Source organism: Coffea arabica, chromosome 8c (genome assembly GCF_036785885.1).
Source record: "Coffea arabica cultivar ET-39 chromosome 8c, Coffea Arabica ET-39 HiFi, whole genome shotgun sequence".
NCBI lineage: Eukaryota > Viridiplantae > Streptophyta > Magnoliopsida > Gentianales > Rubiaceae > Coffea > Coffea arabica.
The window spans coordinates 36,420,744-36,442,772 of NC_092325.1; the positions used below are offsets into that span (position 1 = coordinate 36,420,744).

The 22,029-nt window shown below is 35.7% G+C and overlaps 2 protein-coding genes across 6 annotated transcripts; one reads left to right on the forward strand and one right to left on the reverse strand.

Annotated features, from left to right (window-relative positions):
• Window positions 1–1,129: 1,129 nt before the first annotated feature.
• LOC113706916 (probable 1-deoxy-D-xylulose-5-phosphate synthase, chloroplastic) lies at window positions 1,130–12,061 on the reverse strand. Of its 4 annotated transcripts, none has more exons than XM_072063009.1 (11): window positions 11,676–12,061; window positions 10,083–10,187; window positions 9,842–10,006; window positions 9,379–9,529; window positions 8,900–9,168; window positions 7,932–8,220; window positions 5,811–6,076; window positions 3,871–4,149; window positions 2,836–3,120; window positions 1,527–1,650; window positions 1,130–1,446 (listed from the first exon to the last, which is right to left on the reverse strand). In XM_072063009.1, the coding sequence occupies exons 1-11, from the start codon at window positions 11,841–11,843 to the stop codon at window positions 1,436–1,438; spliced, it is 2,112 nt and encodes a 703-aa protein (XP_071919110.1). In that variant the 5' UTR covers window positions 11,844–12,061; the 3' UTR covers window positions 1,130–1,435. The 4 variants fall into 4 exon arrangements, with proteins under 4 accessions (XP_071919110.1, XP_027084781.1, XP_027084780.1 ...); XM_027228980.2 differs by adding an exon at window positions 10,940–11,050 and having other exon boundaries at window positions 1,130–1,650; window positions 11,676–11,816; XM_027228979.2 differs by having other exon boundaries at window positions 1,130–1,650.
• An 811-nt stretch (window positions 12,062–12,872) lies between these two features.
• On the forward strand, window positions 12,873–21,405 carry LOC113706279 (EG45-like domain containing protein). Of its 2 annotated transcripts, XM_027228148.2 has the most exons (5): window positions 12,873–13,124; window positions 13,220–13,263; window positions 19,605–19,729; window positions 19,855–20,155; window positions 21,243–21,405. In XM_027228148.2, the coding sequence occupies exons 3-5, from the start codon at window positions 19,615–19,617 to the stop codon at window positions 21,247–21,249; spliced, it is 423 nt and encodes a 140-aa protein (XP_027083949.1). In that variant the 5' UTR covers window positions 12,873–13,124; window positions 13,220–13,263; window positions 19,605–19,614; the 3' UTR covers window positions 21,250–21,405. The 2 variants fall into 2 exon arrangements, with proteins under 2 accessions (XP_027083949.1, XP_027083950.1); XM_027228149.2 differs by lacking the exons at window positions 12,873–13,124; window positions 13,220–13,263 and adding an exon at window positions 14,185–14,313.
• The last annotated feature ends 624 nt before the right edge of the window (window positions 21,406–22,029 follow it).

Consider the following 22,029-nt stretch of genomic DNA (forward strand, 5'->3'; position numbering starts at 1 on the left):
CTTTGATCCATTGGGCCGCTTAGTTTCAAGTGGGCCTGTCCCCAGGCCCAGCAAATTATATCCAAATATATGGATAACTTGCTCTCAATTTCTTGATCCAGTGGGCCGTTTAAAATGTCATTGGGCCTCGCACCAGGCCCAATAAATAACAACACTAGGCCCAACCATAGTGATCATCAATGAAGAAAATATACAAGTCTCAGAAGCATATCTCAAACACTGGAAAGAATTCCTGGGTGCACAACGAGATTGGTCGTCCGCGATCAGGTCATCCGCGACCCATGCTATTACACCTTGTGGAGTGTAATCCATTGTAAGTGAAAGAGTAATAATAGAGGAGAAAGTGGAATGCTGACGTGACATATGGATTACACTCCACAAGGTGTAATAGCATTGTGAATGACCTAAGTGTCACTTGGAAAGGTACCGTAACTGTGATATATACATGCTGTTAGCAATAACTAATCTTAAATTTAGAGCATAAACTAAAGAGTTTGTGTTGCAGCCATTGATCTTTTAAATTATTCATCTCTTTATCAAATCTAAACTAGTTGAAACTCCAAAGGCTTGACAATTTACACCATTTTTTAAGCGTTGACTGCTTACAGTTAGGGGTACTGTCAAATAGGATTGACCTAGAGTAATATCATACTCGGAGTTCAAACTCGATCCTCATCTGTATGACTCGAGCTCAACTCATGGCCACAGTACACAAGCTCAAGGCTTGATTTGAATGAGTTCAAAATTCCTATTGAGCCTTGTCAAGCTCGAATACTTGGCTTGCAATTGAATTCTCAAACTCGATTTTTGGTTAAGCAGAATTTTCCTTCTGTTTTAAATTTTTGGTCCATGAAATGACTATTCGGCCCATGAAAAATGTTTTCATAAAAAATTGATTTGTGATAAATTCCATAACCCTCACCTGCAAATGTCATTTTGCAGTATGTAGATGCACCTACGAGCATAGGACGAGCACCCGATACGGTTTAACGAGTACTCAAAACTTTATTTTTTCCTAATCGTGCTCAACTCGAGTAACTTGAGCTCAGTTGGAACTCGATCAACACCGAATCCAAATTGAGCCATTGATTGAGATGTTCGTGAGTAGCTTGATTCGACTGCACGCCTATTTACAACCTCCTTGGAGGAAAATAATATATCTCACCGTTTGTCAATCAGTTTTGCTTTCTAAAATGCTCAGTCTCACCCTATGCATTTTACAAAAAGATTAGGCAAAAAATAATGCATTGTCTTGTCGGTCTCCAAGATGCATATGCATTTGAGAGAATGAATGATAGCTTGCTAGGGGGGAGGGCGGGAGGATGGCAAAAATGCATACAAGCAAACAAATGCAATTTAGGTGGTAGGCTGGTGCATTGCTTCCCTGTTTAACCTGCTTCTGCATTAAACTCCCCTTCTTCCATGTACACATACATTATACTCTTCCTACATGAATCACCATTAACCAATTGAGCATATCAACAACAAAGGAAACCCATTCTAGCACATTAGCAGAAGAGCCTCACGGGTGCGGCCGAGCAGACTCAATGCCGTTGCAGCAATGTGGTTCCCAGACAACCCTGCTTGAGCGAGTTGTACCTGAGGTGATGCACGCTCAATATAGGCATCTGGCAGGGTAATTGGTCGCCACTGGAAAATCAATTTAGGCAAGGCACAGAAGAAATAAAAATTGGTCAATGAATGTATGATGCAAGCTCAGGAAAGTCATTATATGAAAAATCAAGAAAAATGTATACAACGATTTCCATATTTGACAGGTCAATGCCTTTCTAGATGCATGTTGTCTTGCAACTGACTAAGGTCCAAAGAGAATAATAGTTCTCGGCATATGGTTGATGAATTTGAGGACCTTTGGTAGCATAGGGGATTCAATGCCTCCTTCATGATCATTCCATCGCCATTTGTCTAATATGCATCAAAAAAATGCAGACAAAAGCAAAAACCTCCTCCCCAAGTAGAGTCTCTGCAGTTCTTTTGACATGCAGCTCCTCTCTCTCTCTCTCTCTCTCTCAGGCACGCATGCGACTAAAGAAACTATAGGAAAGGAAAAAGGGAAAGATGAAGCTCACATTGCTTTTATGAAGGAGATGTATATGTGTTGCCTTCTAAAAGAAATTGTCACAATTTTAAGAAGCATTACACAATGTCATTTAGTTTTGAGCAAATGGCACATAAGAGTCATCAAACTATTTTGAATTTCATGTTTTAGTCATTAAACTTTTTATTTAGCCAAAATCGTAACTCAACTAATAAAGCAGTACAATTTTTCCAACAGTTTAACTAATAAAAGCGTACATTTTTTTGTCACTCATCTTAATAAAAACAGTCCCAAAATGCATGTTTCGTTGAACGGTCATTTTGGCTGAACGAGAAGTTTTGTGACCAAAACAAGGAATGGTAATATGTCCTCTTTCATTTTTGTTCTTTACTGTGGTGTTAATGAGATGCGTTGCCCAACCTGAGAAAAGCTTCAGCTGTTCAAATTAGTTCATGTTGTAAGTACAGCTCAACGTAATACATCATAGCCTTTCTTCTTTCTTCCCATTTTGAATAAATATTAACCAAGCATCAGATATATGTTAATAAGCAAGGCAGGCGAAAATGGTCAATGCCAATGAGCATAAAAATGGGAAAAGGCAACAGCAAGATCAGAAGCTCACTAATGCAGGTTCAAGGGAGTAGACATAAGTATCTCAACTCTGAAAGAGGAGAGTCCATATCCAGCTTTCAAATATCTTTAAACCTATGTGTAAACCTTGAGAACCTAAATTCAAATTTAATTCTTGCAAGAAATCAATTCTGGAAAAGTGTTACCTTGATCCCTGCATCAAGCTGTCCATCAAGTGAAAGAAACTGTGCAACATGTGATCCAAATCCTCCAATTGAACCTTCCTCAATGGTAATCAGGAAACTATGGTTCTTACATAACTCCCTGACAAGCTTAATGTCAAGTGGCTTGCAGAACCTTGCATCAGCAACAGTCACTTCAACACCAAGCTTTGAGAGAAGTGATTGAGCCCTAAGACAATTTTGTACCATAGAGCCATACCCAAGTAGAGCAATATCTTTTCCCTCTACTAGTACTCTTCCTTTGCCAAGCTGATTGCCCATGGAAGGCCAAGTAAAGAAACCAAAGGTCAAGCGAAGTAGATGAGAGATTACAAGGCCCAAAAAAAGGTGGCAAAGGCAGATTAAACACTTAAATCAAGATGAAATAGCAAGGAAATTGGGAAAGTTCAAGAGAGTTATTTCTTTTGTATCAGAATGCCTAATCCAATATACTGTTGCCTTGTTTGATACAAAATACAACTAATGCTATGTACAAATTCCTAAAACATCATCTAAACATATCCAAACACTCCCAAAACCTATGCTAGTCATTACACAATTGAAACAAACTACCAATTTCAAACAAAATATATATACATAAATACTGAATGTTTTGATTGATAATCACTTAAAAACTTAATAGTTTGTTAATTTTTCATGAAGCTTCCTCTGTTGTTGCATCATCCAGAAACAGAAGGGCCCTATGCAAGCAGAGCACCATATTCACCTTTTACAAGGTAATGTTCATTTTATTGCCATCTTTGTACGACAAAGGAAATCGATTCAATTTTGGAAACTTGATGATTTGTCAAATAGAAAATAAGTGGAAAGCATGTTAGAATAGTTCAGTATAAGGTTTTGAAACTTGGAAGCCTCCAGTTCAAGATGCCTTCATCTGATCATGTAACGCACTTTGCTTGCACTTCCTAAGCTTACATGGATTAGCATGAAGTCTCATAAACTGAAGTATAATGCAGAAGATACTAAATACCAACACCATATAAACTGCTTGGAGAGTACCTCAATGGGGACTCCATAGCGTAAAGCATTACTTATCCTAGAAACGGCACCTCTAGGATAGCGAAAGCAAACAGGTCTATCATCAATTTGGGCTGCAGTGGCCACCATGTGAACAAGCTCAACCTCATCGGATGGCGCCATCACAACCATGTTTGGCAAACATGACATGAATGTAATATCAAACGCGCCACAATGTGTGGGACCATTTGATCCAACTAATCCTGCGCTTGAAATTACAAAACGTACTGGAATCTTCTGCCGGTCTACATCATGAACAACCTAAGTTGCCACACAGAGAGAATCAACCATCATGAAATAGCAAAGAATTGTGCATGGAACTGAATTTTCATGTTTTAGTGAAACAGCATTCTTTTTATTTTTCATTTTAATTTCAATTTCAGAATATGTTGAAAAATCAAAAGACTAACTTATCTGATTCATTCCATATTGCCACCACATATATACCACAAATTTATTTATGGAAATGAATGTCAGCTTTATCTTTGCCTACACCTAAAAAGACACAAATTAACATTTCATGGACTGATGGTCGAAATACTTTCCAACACAAGTGTCAGTCTTATAAGGATAAAAGCTTTACAAGACTTTAACAGATCTTTCGTACACCTAGCATCGATCCAATCCTGCTTCTGTGAGAAGAAAACTTAAATTAATCCAGAAAGGAGACAGCGAGGTTTTAGGTCTATTTTGCATAAAGTGAATTATTCTTCTTTCAACTTTGTGCACCTCTTAATCTCAGACTTCTATTGCTAATGTACAATATCAGATCAAAAGATCCCTGTTGTGAATCACAATTCCAATTGCATAAATTTTAAACTAAGTTATTTGATGAACTTGCCTTCGGGTAGTACGTTTTCTATGGTAATTAGCCTCACACACTGTTAAATCAGTAGGTTGCTCAACTATCAGTCTGTCTAAAACAGCATGGTCATGAAAATATTCACAAAGAGAGTTTACGATGGTTATCTTTCTAAAAAGAGAGATCTAATCAAGAAGTAATTGCTCCTTTCACTTCTCCTCCAGTTTGGGACTGGTTGCCTTAGGTGACCCTAAAGCTAAAATGTCCGAAAAAAGATAGAAGACAACTTCCATCTACAAAACATTGCCATTGAGATTTATCTGAGTTTCCCAATCTCTGATGTAAACTCATGGTCCGTGTGATTGACAAAAGTGCAAAAACTAAACTCATTTTGCTATCTCAGTCCATATTCTTGCCAAATTGGTAACAAATTTGGATCACCATCAAATAAAAAATTTTGATCAATCATCAACTCCATTTGCTCAAGGGACAAACAAACAAAGTACACTTCAGAATTGGCTTCAAATCTGCTATAAGTTACGAAGTAAAATCATCAAATTGAGTCAAAGGAACCAACAGGCAATGGTTTACCCTGTGCCATCTGTCACCAACTGCTTATCCGACCCGTGAACTTTGAGCAAAAAAGCAGGGAAAAGGATTCGAACTGAATTTTGGGCTGTTCAATCAAGTAAACGAAGCTCACGGTGTTTTTCTCTTTTTTTTTTCCCTAAAATAAATATTTTCATCTAATTCTCGGCACAAGTTTGAATCATAGAGCAACCAACCATTTAGGTTTGTTTCAGCGTCACAAACTTGATTACTGATAGAGTCGAGGGAACATGCATGGAGATGGCAGATTGAGTCATACTTTTAACGCTTCAGAACCCAATTAGTGAGATGAATTTGAATTGAAATCTTCTGTCCTTTCTGAGTTGCATAGAATTACAATTTAATGTTCATTAAATATGAGTGCAACTGCCAATATGACATGCCTCATGGACATACAAATCTTTGAGTGCCAAAAAATCTATAAACATATAATAATAACCATCTTAGTTCACAGACATACAAAGATAAAACAAAGCGGTAAAATGGGCCATGGACAGATTAGAGGAAGAACCTGGTCATAAGCTCTCTGAAGAAAGGTTGAAGGTATAATACAGAATGGCTTCAAGCCCCCACATGAAAGACCGGCTGAGAATGTCACAGCGTGTTGCTCAGCCATTCCCACATCAAAAAACCTATCAGGAAAGCTGTTCTTAAATAACTCAAGTGATGCCTCCATGCCCATTCCTGCATGAACTGCAACTACAGTATCGTCTCGCTCTGCCTCCGAAACCAAAGCCTCCACAAAAAAATCAGTAAGTGTTCGACGGTCAACGATACCTAGAAATGAGTCAGATCAACAAGAATTGGCCAACTTAAAATGGAGTTAACATGAAAATCATAAACTTCACTTTATGTTCTATGTTAGCAAGCATCACGGAACAGCCGTATTTCAATTTGTTTGACATTGTCATATTGATAAAATTATCAGACAGTCTTATGCAATACTTTCTGACTATCAGGCCTCACAGCAGCCACATAAAACAAGCTTAACTTGCCATACATTCTTTCCATACTTTTGTCTGGATTTCATAAATTAATTCAGAGGTCACAATCTACATATACGTGCCCATTCTGCTGCTCTATAGATTACAACTTCGATGCTGCATATTGCATAAAACCATTGGGAGACATAACAAGGACATCAATTTCACTTGAACTGCACACACTCACAGTCCATGTTGGAGAAATACAGTACTCTTAGTTGTTCACAAAATATCAAACCAACCCCAAGAGGGGGGGGGCTGATGCCATTTTGTCAACGACAACAACATCAACAACACAACTAAAACAGGAGAGAGAGGAAGGGAATTCCTGGGGCAAATATTACAGGACATGATTACTGACAAAATATTCTACAAACCTTAATTCTAGGGTTGTTATACCACCTTTAGAGTCTACAACACTAAGTCAAGGCAGTGTTGATAAGTGCATATGTGAATTACATGCAGCTCTCATCCAGTGGTAATTAATGAGGATATTATTCCCCTGAATGAAGAAGTATTGAGGCCCTCTAGCCAAGCGTGCGCCTTTAATTGTACTACTTAAGCAGGCTGTATTTCGATGGAGCAACACAAGTATAATCAGATGAAAGGAGATAAGATTCCAATTAAGGAAGAAGCACAGTCTTCATTGACTTGAAAGCCGCCCAAACCACCAGCTGACAAAGGACCGCAGGAAAATTTACTTATCATTCTGTCTCAACTATGAAAAATTCATTGTTTTCTTTAAAACAGTATAAAAAATTGCCGAGGAAGTCCTTTGACAAAGAAACTATGAACCTTTTCAAGTATGCAATGACTCAATCAAACAACGGCATATTAGCATATGACTGAGAAAGCATATAGACTATTTTAGCTGGAGAATGAGCTGGCAAATTCAAAGTTTACTCATGCACTTCTCCTTTGTGTTCACATATATGGCTAGCTGCAAAAGATTTAATGCAAAGCCTAGAGATAACAGTGAACATGATGCAAATTTGACCTTGAAGCAACTTCCTACCCCACAAGAATCACTTAAAACCTTTGGGTAACATTCAGGCCTCGTAACATAAAAAGGTCCATCGTTTCCGTCATCCTCCAGCTATTATCAATTTTTTTACCACATGATCTAGTTTTCCCTTGGAGTCACAGACAATAAGTCACATGAGTGTAAACTCTAAAGCCTAAAACCACTTTACCCGTACTCTATTGGTTAAAACATTATTTGGGGATAAGCGAATACCTAACAGGTGCAGTACTCCTTCGATACTACAGCAAAAACACTTGCTAACAAGTAGAACATAAAGAAGAAGATACACACATCTTCCTGCTGTAAGATAACTACACTATTTGGCAGTTGGCATTGGAAGCGCCAATCCTTTGTGGTAGACTCTGGATACTTTTGAGTTTTAACTTGGGACATGGGAAATTTGAGAGGATTGACGGATACAATTAAATTAATTTACTAAAAAATGAAACCTTTAAACCATAAAATTAAGCTTTCCTTTGTATCTGCAAATATAGTTCAAAATCGGAATTTCAAGAAAGAAAAAATAAAGAAAAAGGAAAAGAAAAAACCCAAAAAAGGAGCATAGTGAATTTAGAATAAGCGCCATAAAAGGCAATGAGGGAAATAAGAACAAGAAGAGATATACCTTCTTGGAGGGGATTCGATACTTCTGGCGTTTGGTCCCGTTCTACCTCTACAAACTGATCCTCCCTAGTTATGACATGAACCAAAACAGGACCACTTGAGTCCAAGGATGACACTTCTTTTAGGACACATATAAGGTCCTCAATGTTGTGTCCATCTACTGGGCCAATGTAGTACAGCCCAAGCTCTTCAAAGAGAGTTGATCCTGGAGGACCCAACAAACCACGGGCATACTCATCAACCTTGGCTGCCCACTCATGCATACCCCTGCCAATTCGCTTAGTTAAAACCTGAAACAAGCATTAACTACTTAGACAGCGAAAGAATAGTATCTAAACAAGATGCAAACTGATACAGGTCAGCATGCTCACATTCAGTTATTCAAGTATAAAGAAAATATCCATAACTTGTTTTCAATTTTGTCGGGCTGACATCTTGGAACACATAATACCTAAGTCACAGTAAATTGAGAATAAAAAACACTAACAGGTAAACATCTCCAAAAAGCAGTTAGAAAGGTGTATATTCTGTGCTTATCTGTGATTTAATGATACTTGGAATTCTCAGGACTGGGAACACACCTGTTAAATCCTATCTTGTTGTGTGAAGAGAATACGACTAAAGCAAAAACTGATAATTAAGGACAATCTCAGCCATATGGCTTATATGGATCTCATAACTGGGTCTTCCCAGGAGTAAATGATTCCTAAGCAGATTCACTTACAACGTATAAGGTAGAGGATTTTTCCAGTAAAAATAACCATGCAAGGATTAGGCTTACTGTGCTGCTAAAGTACACTGGTTTTGCATTTTGTTGAATGATGAATTTTTGTAACTGTCAAAATGAGTCACTCTTCAAATTGACAAGTTGCCAAGAATATGATACTGGTGGAGAATGTAAGTCGAAAATTTGCCAAGAGTAGAACGCAGCTTCAACCAAGAGGTTGAAGTGGTACACAGACAAATTACCTTTGCAAGTTCTCTAAACCTCCTGAAGAATATACTTGACTGAATCTTGCTTAGAGTAGTTGATAAAGGATTAATTGGTGTTTCAGGGGCCTCCTCAAGCTTTGGATGCAAGGAGTTACGGCTATCATTTAAGATCACAATCATATTGGAATCCAAATAACCTGCATTACCCATTGCCTCGTAAACCTGGCCAGCCATAGTGGTTTCATTGCTTATGACTGCAACCACACGTTCACGCTGCCCTTTGATGTCCCGAGCTACTGCCATTCCTGCATCAAAACATAGCATAGCTTACTACTAAATCCTACAGACTAATAGCAAATTGTCATAAAGCTATTATGGCCACTTCTGAAACAATTCTATTCCACAAGCAGTTCAGTTAGGTATCAGCAAGCAAAACTTGAAATACAGCCCCAAACTATAGATAGCAAAGGTCGTTCTTTGCTAAATACATTGGAAAAGATGAAGAAAAGCACTACCAAGGCCAGCAGATATACTGTTGCATCCATGTCCTGCCCCAATTGGGTCATATATGCTCACAGAACGACGTGTGGAGTCTGATAGCTCAGTTGTTTGTCTATGCATTTTGACAAGGGACCTCCTACCAGTAATAAGCTTATGAGGATATGTCTGTTTCAAATTAAAAAAGCAAAAATTGATCACTCAACAAGAGATTTTCTTAAAACTTTAGCAGAGAAAGATATATAGGCTTCACAAGTTTCTTTCTGCCTCTCCTACCATAGTGCCATAGAGATTCATATGGACATAAAGATGAAAACTATCACTCTTCTTTTTTCTCATAGCTAACAAACTTGGACCCACAATTCAACAACCGTTGAAAACCATTGTGACCCTAAAAAGCATCAAATAAGGGAAATGCTAAAACAAAGAGAACCGTTGAACTTTTTGTCCAATGATCTGCAGTTTCAGAATGAAGCTCACATGTTCCTCCACATCCCACAATATTTTGTCCACCGGTGAGCGGAAAACATAGTGAATAGCCACTGTCAGCTCCACAACTGCCAGACTGGCTTTAAAGGCCTTTTTACTTTTTGACATAACAGTAGATAATTCTGATCGCATTTCAACAGCTAATTGTTTCAGTTCCTGCATAGAATATTGCTACTAAGCCAAGTTTTCAGAATATCAAGATAGCTTGAGAATCAGCATTGCAGAAGAATACCTTTGACGACAAATTCTTTAAGTGTTTAGGACTCTCAATTGTATCCAGTATAGGTGTTGCCACCTCCCCACTCTCATCAACAGCATTTGCTTGACCACGCCATTCCTGCAGCAAGAAACATCAACAATGCTGTACGGTCCAAAAGGATGATCCAAGCCAAAATTGGGCCTCACCCCAATGTGGGCAATAATCAAAGAAAAACACAACTAAGTTCCCACCAAGAGAGACATTAGAACTCAACAAAGCCTAACAGCACACAATTTGACTCACCTAAATCCACTGTCTTCTTATGCCATGCATATACAATAGTTTACTTCTATGTTCAGCATATCAAAAGGGTTCATGTTCTTGCCAAGATAAGACAATTGGAAGCAAGGGTACCTAATACAATCCTGCTCTTTTATCCACCTTTTGACTGTTTCTCGTGAAAAGAAATTCACATACAGATCAATGCCCGAGTATAGACTATAACCAACTTTTTATGCTTTATGTACCATAAAAAGACTATAGTTGATATTCTTCACAAAAGGTCCAACTAATATAACTGAGTCTTTTTACTTTCAGCAAGAATAAATGGATGCAATAGCAAGTTCCTAGGCTTTCAGATTTTTCTACATGTTTTGCTCCTCAATTCGCTATACAACGAAAATCATATAGTTGCTCAAAGCTTTCAACCTATGAGACTTCAACATACCACCAGAAAGCGTGAAACCCAAGTTTATTCAACATATTTCCTTATTTGATGAGCACTAGTAACTTCCTAACTAATCAAGAGCTTTTCTTTGTTGCTACAATTGATTAATACATGACTTTCGTCTAATTTTCCACTATAGTTTCTAAAAGGAATAGGCAGATACTAATTCTTGGGATTTCATTGCTGCAACATTTTGATTCTCATTGCTTCATATATCCCGTCAATGCAGGCTCTCCCGTGCAGAACACATCCAAGCAAAAAGGGGGTAGTGCAGCTGTGCAGGTAGGAAACAAATAAATAACTAACAAAAAAATATTACACTGAACAAATATATCTTCAATATACTTCTTCCGCAGATAGCACTCTATGGAGCTTGAAGCACAGAATTTTGATACATTTCAGCATAAAATATTGAAATAAGGCATAAATCTTTCTGTATATAAAGCATGAGCATTGCCTTTGGTGTTAAAATTTTTGTTATTCCAGTTTTACAACACATGTAAAGATTTATACATATAACCACCACAAACAAACTAGAACAACTTCCAATATTTTTTTGGCAAATCAAACTTCTAATACCTTTTACCTTTGATGCCCCCACCACCAAAAAAAAAAAAATCCTACCCTTTTATTCAGAAAAAAAGAAAAACTTTGTTTCTAATCTACACACCCTACCTCTCCCACTAGTTTAAAACAAAGTAACAGTAATATTAAGCATTCAGCTAGAAATTCAACAATCCACAGAATTATGGTGCATTCATTTTGTTTCTTACCACACAAAAGGACTGCACTACAAAAAGGTAAAGTGCAACTTAAATGATGAACTAAATATGAAAGAAGTAGCTAGGAGGATTATTTTTTTAAAAGAACAAAATGAATTGGGAAACTGTAAGTTGTACCTTGGAAGAAGAGCAGACTGCTGAACTTGGAGACAAATATAATCCACAGTACTCCACACGGGAGGGAAATTTTACACTTGAGAAATCCAATTTTGGTGACAAATTTTTTGAAATTTCACTGACACGAGCACTGATACCAAAATGGTGGTCAAAACTAGCAGTGCCCATGATGGAAACCAGAGAGTTTCTTCAGCAAAAATGATCAAGTGCAAGAAAATGAAACCATTAAAATATCCAGGCTGCCAAAAAAAAAGTCCCTGAAAAATTCTTCAGTTGAGAGTTCAACAGCTAAAAATTACACGCAGAAGAGAGACTCCTGGACGCATTTCTCGGTTCTCAATCACTAACAAAGGGATAAGACGACCAGCGTATTTCTTGAAAATTTGTCGGTAGCGAAGAGGAATATGGGCCGACACTAAACCGATTTTGATAGCTGAACTGCAACGGCTCAATGTGTGAGCTGAACCGTGAATTGAATGCCCCATAATAAGGAGCCCAACCGTACAGAGATTGTGGGAATGGGCACTTCTTAGCTGACAAGAGTTCCTTTTCCAAAAGCCCAAATGGTAGAAGTTGGCTAATTTCTCATTAATTGAGGTAATTATTTACTTTGACTACTAAAATTAATTGTTTGAATCTTGTGTTGGTAATTTAATTTTTTTTAATATAAGTAAGAGGGTTCGAACCCGAGACCTCTCATTTACATTCTCTTTTCCCGTACTATCCAATTCATCCCTCTCCCAGGTAATTTGATTATTTAATCCAACATGATTTGCAATATATGCAGTATATTAAACTCAAATTGATTTAATCATTTGATTATTTCTTTAAAATGATACTTCTTAAGGCTTTAAGACCTTTTGCTAATGTTACCAAATTAAATTTCATTTTTTTTTTGTAAGAAAGATAGATGCAATTATTAAAGATAAGGAAAAAAAAAACACACACACACACAATGCATAGTGGCAAAAACCAAATACAACGAGGAAAGTGAAAAATCTTTTGTTTCTCATTGCCAAAAAAAAAAGTTGTAAAATAATTAATTTTGCATTTCCCTTTTCCACCTCAATACGGTGGAAATGTTCTACTTTTCTGTTGCATGACAAATGCCTGACGCCAAGAGAAAAAAAGGTGACAATACATATCTTCAAAGCAAGTAATACATTTAAAGTGGTTACTTCCAAAACTCAATGCCGTGTTCATCTACCCCATCACAATTCTTGTCGGTTACTTTTGCTTGAAAGCTATGCAATTAATCTTCTATAACAAACATATCAAGGCCTTAATTACTTACCATTTTTGTGATTTTACACACACACACACACATATATATATATATAGAGAGAGAGAGAGAGAGAGAGGGGTTGGTGAAGGCATATATATAATCTTATATCATATGTAACTCAAGTCATCAGTGGATAGCATCAAGATTTGAGAGACAATTACAAAGTAATTTTTCCCTTTTTTTTTTTCTTTGCCCTCTTTTCTTTTCCTTACTGCTAAGAAAGAGTTGGATGAAGAAAGTAATTTCAAACCATTTGCAGGTCTAAGTCCTCTCTAAGTCCCAAGACTACAAAGGTTTCTCTAGGTATGCCTTCTCCTCTCTTTTTTTTATGATATTCTTGTACACATGCTATGATGTATACATGTCTAATTAGGCCAATAATGGACTCTATTCTTGATTCTCCTCTAATTTTAAGGCTCCCATCTTCAAGAATTTGGAAGATGAATGCCATGGGTTTTATCATACTTTTTCATAGGGAAAATCTACCAAGCCCTTAGAATGCCATAAAATTGATTGAATATAAACCATATCATAGATTTTTTAAAAATTTTAATATCCAAATAATAGATTCCTAGAAAGATAGAATTATTGCATAGAAATGCCATTGTGGGACAATAGTAGGGTTTTTTTAATCTTCTTCTTCTTCTTCTTAATTGCCATTAATTTTTTATTCCATATTTAACCTTTCTTACATTTTGGTTTTGGGAGATTTGGATAAGAGTTAGATACATAATATATCAATTGAAAGCTTTGCCTTTAATCTTCTAATCGGGGGAATGAAGTCGCCCAATTTTTAAGCAAAAAAAAAAGGATATTTTACATGACATATAAGAAATGGGTTAGTTTTTCTTGGCACGCACGCGCACACACATACATATATATATATATATATATATATATATATATATATATATATATATATATATATGAAAGATAAATGAAAGATTAACGGATTTAAGAAATTACACAAGTCATTCCTTTCCGCAAGGGGAGCCAAGTGAAAATATGAAACGTGATGGTAGCTAACTGCAATTGTTATAAATTCCATAGGAGGTTTTACAATTTATGATAGTGTGCTCAATACTTATCCGTTTCGTCTCTTCCTTCTACATTTACCCCGAACAAAATGGAACCACAGTTATTTTCTTTTCTTCTCCTTCCTTTTCGGCTTGATAGTATCTAATCCTCCTGTATATTTTCCTTCAATTTCAACCACAAGTATACTTTTTGGCATTTCCAAGCAACATTAAAACGTGGTAATAGTGTTAATTGTTCCATTTGAAAGTTGAAATAACATAAGATTGAGCCATTTGCAAGCAATTAGGTAACCTCCAAAATAAAAAATTCCTCGAGGTACGCGTCTATTCTCTCATGTCTTTTATTTTTTTTATTTTCAGCGTAAAATAGGCTCTAAACCTTCCATTATGTTTTGATCAAATGAGATATATTCATGGGTGTGTTTTTATCACCTTTCCACCCCCAAATGCTTGTTCTTTGAACTACGTTCGATATTATTATTATTATTATTATTATTATATAATGCTTGTTTTTCTTTTCTTTACTTTTTTGGTTATTTTTTTGTAATTGTGACTCTTTGAGATTGCCCTTGTTACGTTTTTATTTTTATTTTTATGTCGAAATACCGTTTTTGTTAGTTTTTTTGAATTTATGCACCAGAAAATGCTTTCGATGTGCATTTTTTTTCATTTACTCTATGTGAAACCAGTTGCATAAACGCTCAATCGTAGTCAATAGCATTGAATTTTCTGGTGAATAGCCCTTCTTTGGTTATCAAAGCCTAGAGTCGGTGGTGCAATAAGTTTGAAATATGGTCATCTACCCAAAATATTTTTTTTTCTTAAAATATATGCTACTTTCTTTTAAATGTGATTTAAATTTGAAATTTAGCCACATAAAGAAAGGTTGAAATGACAGAAACTAGAAAATAAACAAAAACATATATAAACTTTCAACAGCCAGAGTAGATCTTCGTTAGGCTGGTGGCCACCACCTAGCTTGGTGGGATGGGAAGCAAGGGAAAATGCCACATTTAAGTGATTTGCTTCAAAAAAAAATTCAGGTGGGTGTGTTGTGCACCCGTTTGGTCCGGTGGTGGTTCAGTCCCCTCCGGATTATCCTTGGACCTCCTTAGGTCCGCCTCCCTCCCGCTTAGTGTAGAATAGATTTGGTTATACAACTGTTGTCGTGTCAGAAAAAAAAAAAAAAGAGTGGATTTTCGTTCATATATAATATTAATCAACTGCTATTATAATAACCGTATCATAGGCCTAATAGATATAAGAAACAATAGTGGATTTTCGGGGTACATCAAAGGACTCAGATCCATATGATCAATTTGGAGGCCCATAAACCAAAGTTCGGTCCAACCCAAAGTAAATGGCAAAGTCCTTGGCCTGATCTTGGTCCTTTAAAAAATCTTATCCCATTTGACAAGTCAAGGTACATATATATATATATATGTTTTTTATATTTATGGAGCATGTCCATCACGTAGCCTACTAATTCAATGGTAAAATGAGGCGTAGTCCTCCATGCACCTAATATAAAGCAAATGAAAACAGCAACTATCTCCTCCTTTGGTTTGATTTTTGGTGGAAAATTTCAAGTTCTTTTTCTCTTTTTCTAGAAACACATCAAATTGGACATGTTTTTCCAACCAAAATGTAGCAAAATATAGAGTCAAAGACCAATATTCTACAAGTTTAAAATATATATGCACGACTTAGTTGTCATATTTTAATTAATTATCAAAAGCAATTAGCTTGTTGATGGGGCATCGAAACTCAACCCTAAAGAACTGTTAGGCCGAAGGTCTCACCCCAAGTTTTCATGACGTTGGGACAAATAAATGAAGTTGCACAACATATATGCATTGTAAAACATGAAAATTTTTTTGGTAAATCTGATTTTGTAGAGGAGGTTTTTTAAGCAATTATTATTTGTACCTTGCAGAAAAGTATTTACAATTTAGGGTTTTTCTAATAAATTATATATACATACTAATAATTATTACTGTCCCTTACATTTATATACTCTTCCTATTTAATATTACCTACCATTTCTTGTATTCATTTATATTATTAATTAATTTTATATTTATAAAAATACGACATTTAAAATATATTTTAACTTGGTATCCGATTGATTGATAGACCCTTGCATTTAAATCTAGTATGTATACAAGACCAGGCATACATAAATAGCTAAAGAAACAGTTGGGGAGCCAATTCCAACTGTCATTTCCAGAAGTTAATTTAAGTCCTCAGGCTGTAATTGTGGCATGAAAAGGGGCACCGTTTTCAGTAGGATAGAAAAACAGGAAAGTGGGCACCATTTTCTATGATCTAGTTTAATGCCACTGCCCCAGAGCATACGACTTTCCAAGGCTCGAGGTTTCAATGTTTTATTGCCTAGTTGCTTCTTGGTTCGGTGAGATGGGAATCGGACATTCTAATAATTATAGATTCTAGAATAGATTAGACTTGAACGCAAAACAGCGGCGTTCATATCGAAAATGATATAAAAACAATTGTAACTTGTGGGCTTTCTTGGACTACCATTTAGAGCTGCAAGTGAGTCGAATCGCTCGGGAATAATTAAAGTCCGAACCTGACTTAAGTTCGATCATCATCGAGTTTGAATTGATCAAATCGAACTCGAGTTTAAACTCGAATTCAAAGATATTTAAGTTGTTAGTTCACGAGTTAACTCGAACTAATCAAACTAATCGAGTCGAGTTTCATAAAATTAAGGTAAAATTCGACTCGATTAGTTCAAAATTCAACTCAACTCGACTCGTTTGCATCTCTATTCCCGTTAACCTGTTTTCTTTTTCCGTACAACTATTGATTGGCAGTAGTGGTGGGTAGCTGTACCTATGTATGAATAGAGTAATGTGCACGAGATTCTCTTTGAATTTGGCGGCTTGCATTTGCACGTTGGTTCATCGCCGAGTCCCTTGGTTTGCCGTTTATCACTCCGAAAATGCATATATGGATACTTTAGCATGTGCTATTGTGCTTGGATGCAGTTTACAATTAGGCTTTACTACGATTGAATTATTTAGACAGGAGTATTTAGATTTTTAACTCAGAATTAGGCATGAGATTCTGGGTAGTTCATTTTAGGTGATAAAAGGATTTTTTTTTTTTATGGGCACATCTTATTACACTAACTTAAATTCATAATAATTGCACTTCTTGCAGTATGCCTTTTTTTTTTTTTTTTCTTAAAATTAACCTTATGTACTTTTGTTAAAAAATTAACACCTAAAGTCTCGTTTAGAGCAATGTTTTATTTAAGTATCAAAAAGAGACTAGTGCCTTTTAGGTATTGGTTAAAAAAAAAAATCCAAAAGTAATCAACTATATATGAGAGGAGTAGTATATACTTATTTAGGGAAGTATACAATTTTTTTATACTAAGAAAAGAAAAGGAGTAGATGGCTATATAAAACTTCTACCTTCAGGTATTTTAGGTACAAAATACATGTATTTCTTTTCTCATAATTTTAGCTCATAGTATTTTCCTCCTCAATTTTTTACTACATCTTAGGGTGAAGTTCAGCTTCTTTTCCTCCAAATTCCACCTATAAAAAATTCATTGTCTCCTGAATTGTAATTATAGAAAAACAAAAAGCAAACGATTTGATCTTTGGAATTTGTTGTTTTTTATGCCCTATCCTTATTTTTTTTCTTTGAAAAAAAAAAAAGGACCTTCAATTAAAAGCTTACGGAATGTAAATTTCCGGCCAGCCAGCTGTAGCAGCTGAAACCGTGTCAAATTAAAAGTCGGCGGCCTTTTCATTGACCAAGCCTTATACTTCGATGAAGTCGAGATGGCTGGCTTCGGCCCACCTGTTTTTGTCCAGGGCTCATATAAATTTTTTTTAAAAAAAAAAAAGTTTTTGTTCAATTTTTTCGCCTTTTCCTTTTGTCTTAAGAAAAAGGGTTCACATTGACTCGATTCCTTTGAAACTTTTTTTTTTTTTTCAGATTTTATCAGTCAAAATCTATGCACAAATTAAATAATGATGATGATGGATTAGAAAATACATAATCTAAGCATGCTTGGAATTAAGTAAAATGTTCAATTTATGGCATATATAAAATGCAGATATTGTGGAATATAAATAAGAGGAATTTGCATTGATCTCTTTATTTAGAGTTTCTTGTGCTTTTGGGAATTGATTTAAAGTATTGAAATTACATTGCCTTTCTCTATCAAGCTTTTGTCAGTTATTTTGACTAGAACTTAAAATAATGAAATATGGTGAAAACAATATAATATGGCCATGGCTCAAGGGAAACAACAGTAGAAAGGACAAATCTTTCCCATAACCACAATACTTAGTCAAATTTAGAGATCTAATCAAGAAATCCTTTCATCTAACTTTTTCGATCAATCCAACCCTTCCCCATTTCCATCTTTTTTTTTTTTTTTTAAATTCTTTCCATTCCAATCTGATACAACCATGCAATTATCATTATCGGTAATCTGCTTGGTTGCATCTAAACAAGAAAGTTGGATTAGTTTAAACCAAGTTTGTTTAACTTATAGCACTACAAACAAACATGACAAAAAGATTTTGCTAAGCTCCATGAAAATTTGTCCACTTCTGCTTAATTGGTTCTTGACTTCCCGTAGCATGATTTTGTTTTCCAAGAAAATGACACAGCAAATAATAAATATTTACTTCCTATAATCTTCTAGACAAGATTACGGTTGGATACCACGTAAGGATGATTTAACAAAATCTCACGGAAGCAACTGATGATGAGTCTTGAAGGTTGAGATTATTCAACACAATCCAGAAACTATAAGAACTGCCTAACGAAGAAATATAAGAAATTAGCATTAATTGATGATGTGATATGATACCCCACAGTTGATAATAACAAGAAATTTGGTCCGTTCTAACTTGTTCGCCATGTAAACTCCGAAGATTGATTTACCTGAGGATCACAACCTCTTTCTCGAACTGTTGCTGGGCTCCATTAGAAGGAATTCAGGAGGTTTGGTGATCTAAATGGATCAAGGGACTTTACATTGTAAGGACAATAGTATGAGATAATTTTTTATTCACACGAGGTTTCTTTGAAATTAGAGTTGGTTCAATTAAGTTCGGTAGACATTCATTTTCATAAACATATAGAGAAATTAGTTCTTTTACATGTTAACATAGATTTTTTTTGTTGGTATATGCATCTATTATTCTAATCTGTGCATCGTGTAATTTAGTTGTTAATGACAAACACAGTGACATTTTATCGGTTGAAAATTAGATTCTACGTCACCCGATTGAAAATTAGATTCTACGTCATCTAAAAACATGGATAATATAATCAAGCAAATCTAGATTTTTCTTCCATCTTTTTTAAAATTGACATGACATAGATATTCTTTTACTAATAATTTTCCAAGTGTACACGGTCTTTTGGTTGTCTTCCGTCCTTGAGTCCCTATCAACTCACCAACAAGTTGCTTCCCTTCCCTCAAATCTCTTTGTTGACCCTGCACGTCTATATTATATAAACCCTTTAACTCACCTTGCATGTAACTTCACAGTTCAATGATACTACCTATGATTATTGTACATTTTGACCAACTACTTACTTGTGCAGATTAATTAGGATGTCAAAATCTCAACTTCCCCTCCTATTCCTCTACCTTCTTTCATCTGCCCACCTCTTCCATCCTTCTTCAGCTGATGTTGGCACTGCAAGCCAATACAACCCTCCATACACCCGTAAGTACAAGCTACTAATCCTAATCAATTCCACAATTTTTCTACTCCTAACAATTCATTGGGATTAACAACATTGACAATATTAGAAGATGGTAACATTTTTGGGTTGTGAATTTTGTCTACAGCCACAGCTTGTTTTGGGAGTGATAACTCTCAATTCCCATCAAGCAATTTGTTTGCAGCAGCAGGGGAAGGGGTTTGGGACAACGGTGCGGCCTGCGGGCGGCAGTACTTGGTGAGGTGCATTAGTGCGGTAGCGCCCAAGACTTGTGTTCCCGACAAAACTATTCAGGTCAGGATTGTTGATAGAGCACAAACTTCAGCTTCTAGGCCTGCAAAAGCGGGCACCACCATCGTTCTTTCCAACACAGCTTTTGGTACTATTGCCAATCCGGGAGCTGCTTTCATCAACATAGAATTTCAACAGTGAGTATCCAGCTGCACAATAATGATTGAAATGTTTCATTTTCATTTGTGTTTTCTATTTTTTTTTTTTATGTGCCGAATGCAAACTTCAGATAATGGTCGTTTGGTTTTCCATGGCCAAGTCAAGATTTTTACCCTTTTAGGAGTTCAAGAAATGAGAATATATATTATTGGAAAGTTGAATTTAGTGAGGGCATAATTGAAGATTCTATTCTTTGTATGGGAAATTTAGATAATTGCAAGACATTGGGGTTAGCTATCCGTCCTATGCACGCTTGCACATGCATCTGCCTGTTCTTAGTTAATATGGCAAATGAAATAGGACAAAACAAAGAATTTTCTTACACTATTCGTAAAAATAAAAAATATATATATATTTATTTTTTTTTTAGCTAACAGACGCAAATGCATAATTAACCTCTTTGTTACTATAAAATTTTACCTAAATATGTGACATGCATTTACACTCGATTGTATAAAAAAAAAAAATGTTTACACTGCCATGCTAATCCCTTATGTTTTTCTATCAGTTTAGTAAACTGAAATGAAGAGCATGATATTATTGACCTATTAACTCTTCTAGATGATTGTGTCTTGCACTTTTCACTCACTTGTCATTCATAGTTACAGCCGATCATGCATAGAGGAAGTGATTAATTGGTGATCTATATCCTGAGATGCATAGTTTATACAACTTGTAGTATATACAATACAACTTGTAAGTTATTAATTAGTAATTACTACTTATTTATATATGGTGCATATATATCTCATCATCATCCACACCGTTGTTATCTTCAACTTTATGTTAATAAAGCATATATAATATCTTCTTGTGATTAAAAACCAAAGAACTTTATATAAAATCGCCTTTTTCTTTTAAAATTAAATTTGGATGTGAACTTTATTGCAATATTGTATTTCAGTGGATTAGAAAATTATCTGTGCGTGTGTAATATATTAAAGAAGACTATGAAAATGAGCAATATGAGAAATATTAGAGAAATTCTGTATTCACTGAAAATGGTAGATACGAAAAAAAAAAGTATGGTTAGATACTGACAGAAGTCTCTTTCTTCGCCTGCAGGGTATAAATAGGATTGGGGACTCATTCAACAGGGGACACTGATATGTTGCAAGTTTATTACTTTTCGTCCCCATAGTTGTGATATATTAAGGGGACTAGTTATATTATATGTATTTTGCAGACTCGTTATTGGCAAGGGGTATCTTCCATGGCATTTATCCTCTGAGCTCTGAATCATACAAAGCATTAAAAGCAATGAAATTAGATAAACAGTTGTGTGATGTCATTATTAAATTCTAGAAAGAAAATGATTTTGGAAGTACTAATTCCAGGAAAGTTCAGAAGTGGACCACAGGAATGGCTTATTAGGTGGGAGATTCATTAAAACTTTTATTGTACCATTTCAAGTAAACTAGCTGACTTTGGAGTCATATGAAAGAAGTCTAGAGATTTGTCGGGCTACACGTTTTGGCTTAGTTTACAATTGACTGCACGGCATAGAGGAAAAGGATTTGAAGCTTCAGAACATTTGACGCTTGGAGGTGGCCTCTTCACCTCGTTCTTGTCATATAAGAGTTGTGTAGATCATTGACGTTAAATAAAAAAAAAAAGTTTTAAAACTAACTTTTTTTTTCTTTGTCCGACGGAGGGGGTATTCAGATCATCGGGTAAACCGGACCCAACTAATTCCCCACCAGTTTGGGAGGAGAAGTCTCATCCCCGAACACGATAATCATGGGACTCGAATCCTGACGGACACTGAAAAACAGCTCCTTAGGAGGCGTGCTGTGACCAATCGAGCTGCCCATGAAGGGCTAACTTTTTATTAATCAATTGGTAGTTAAGG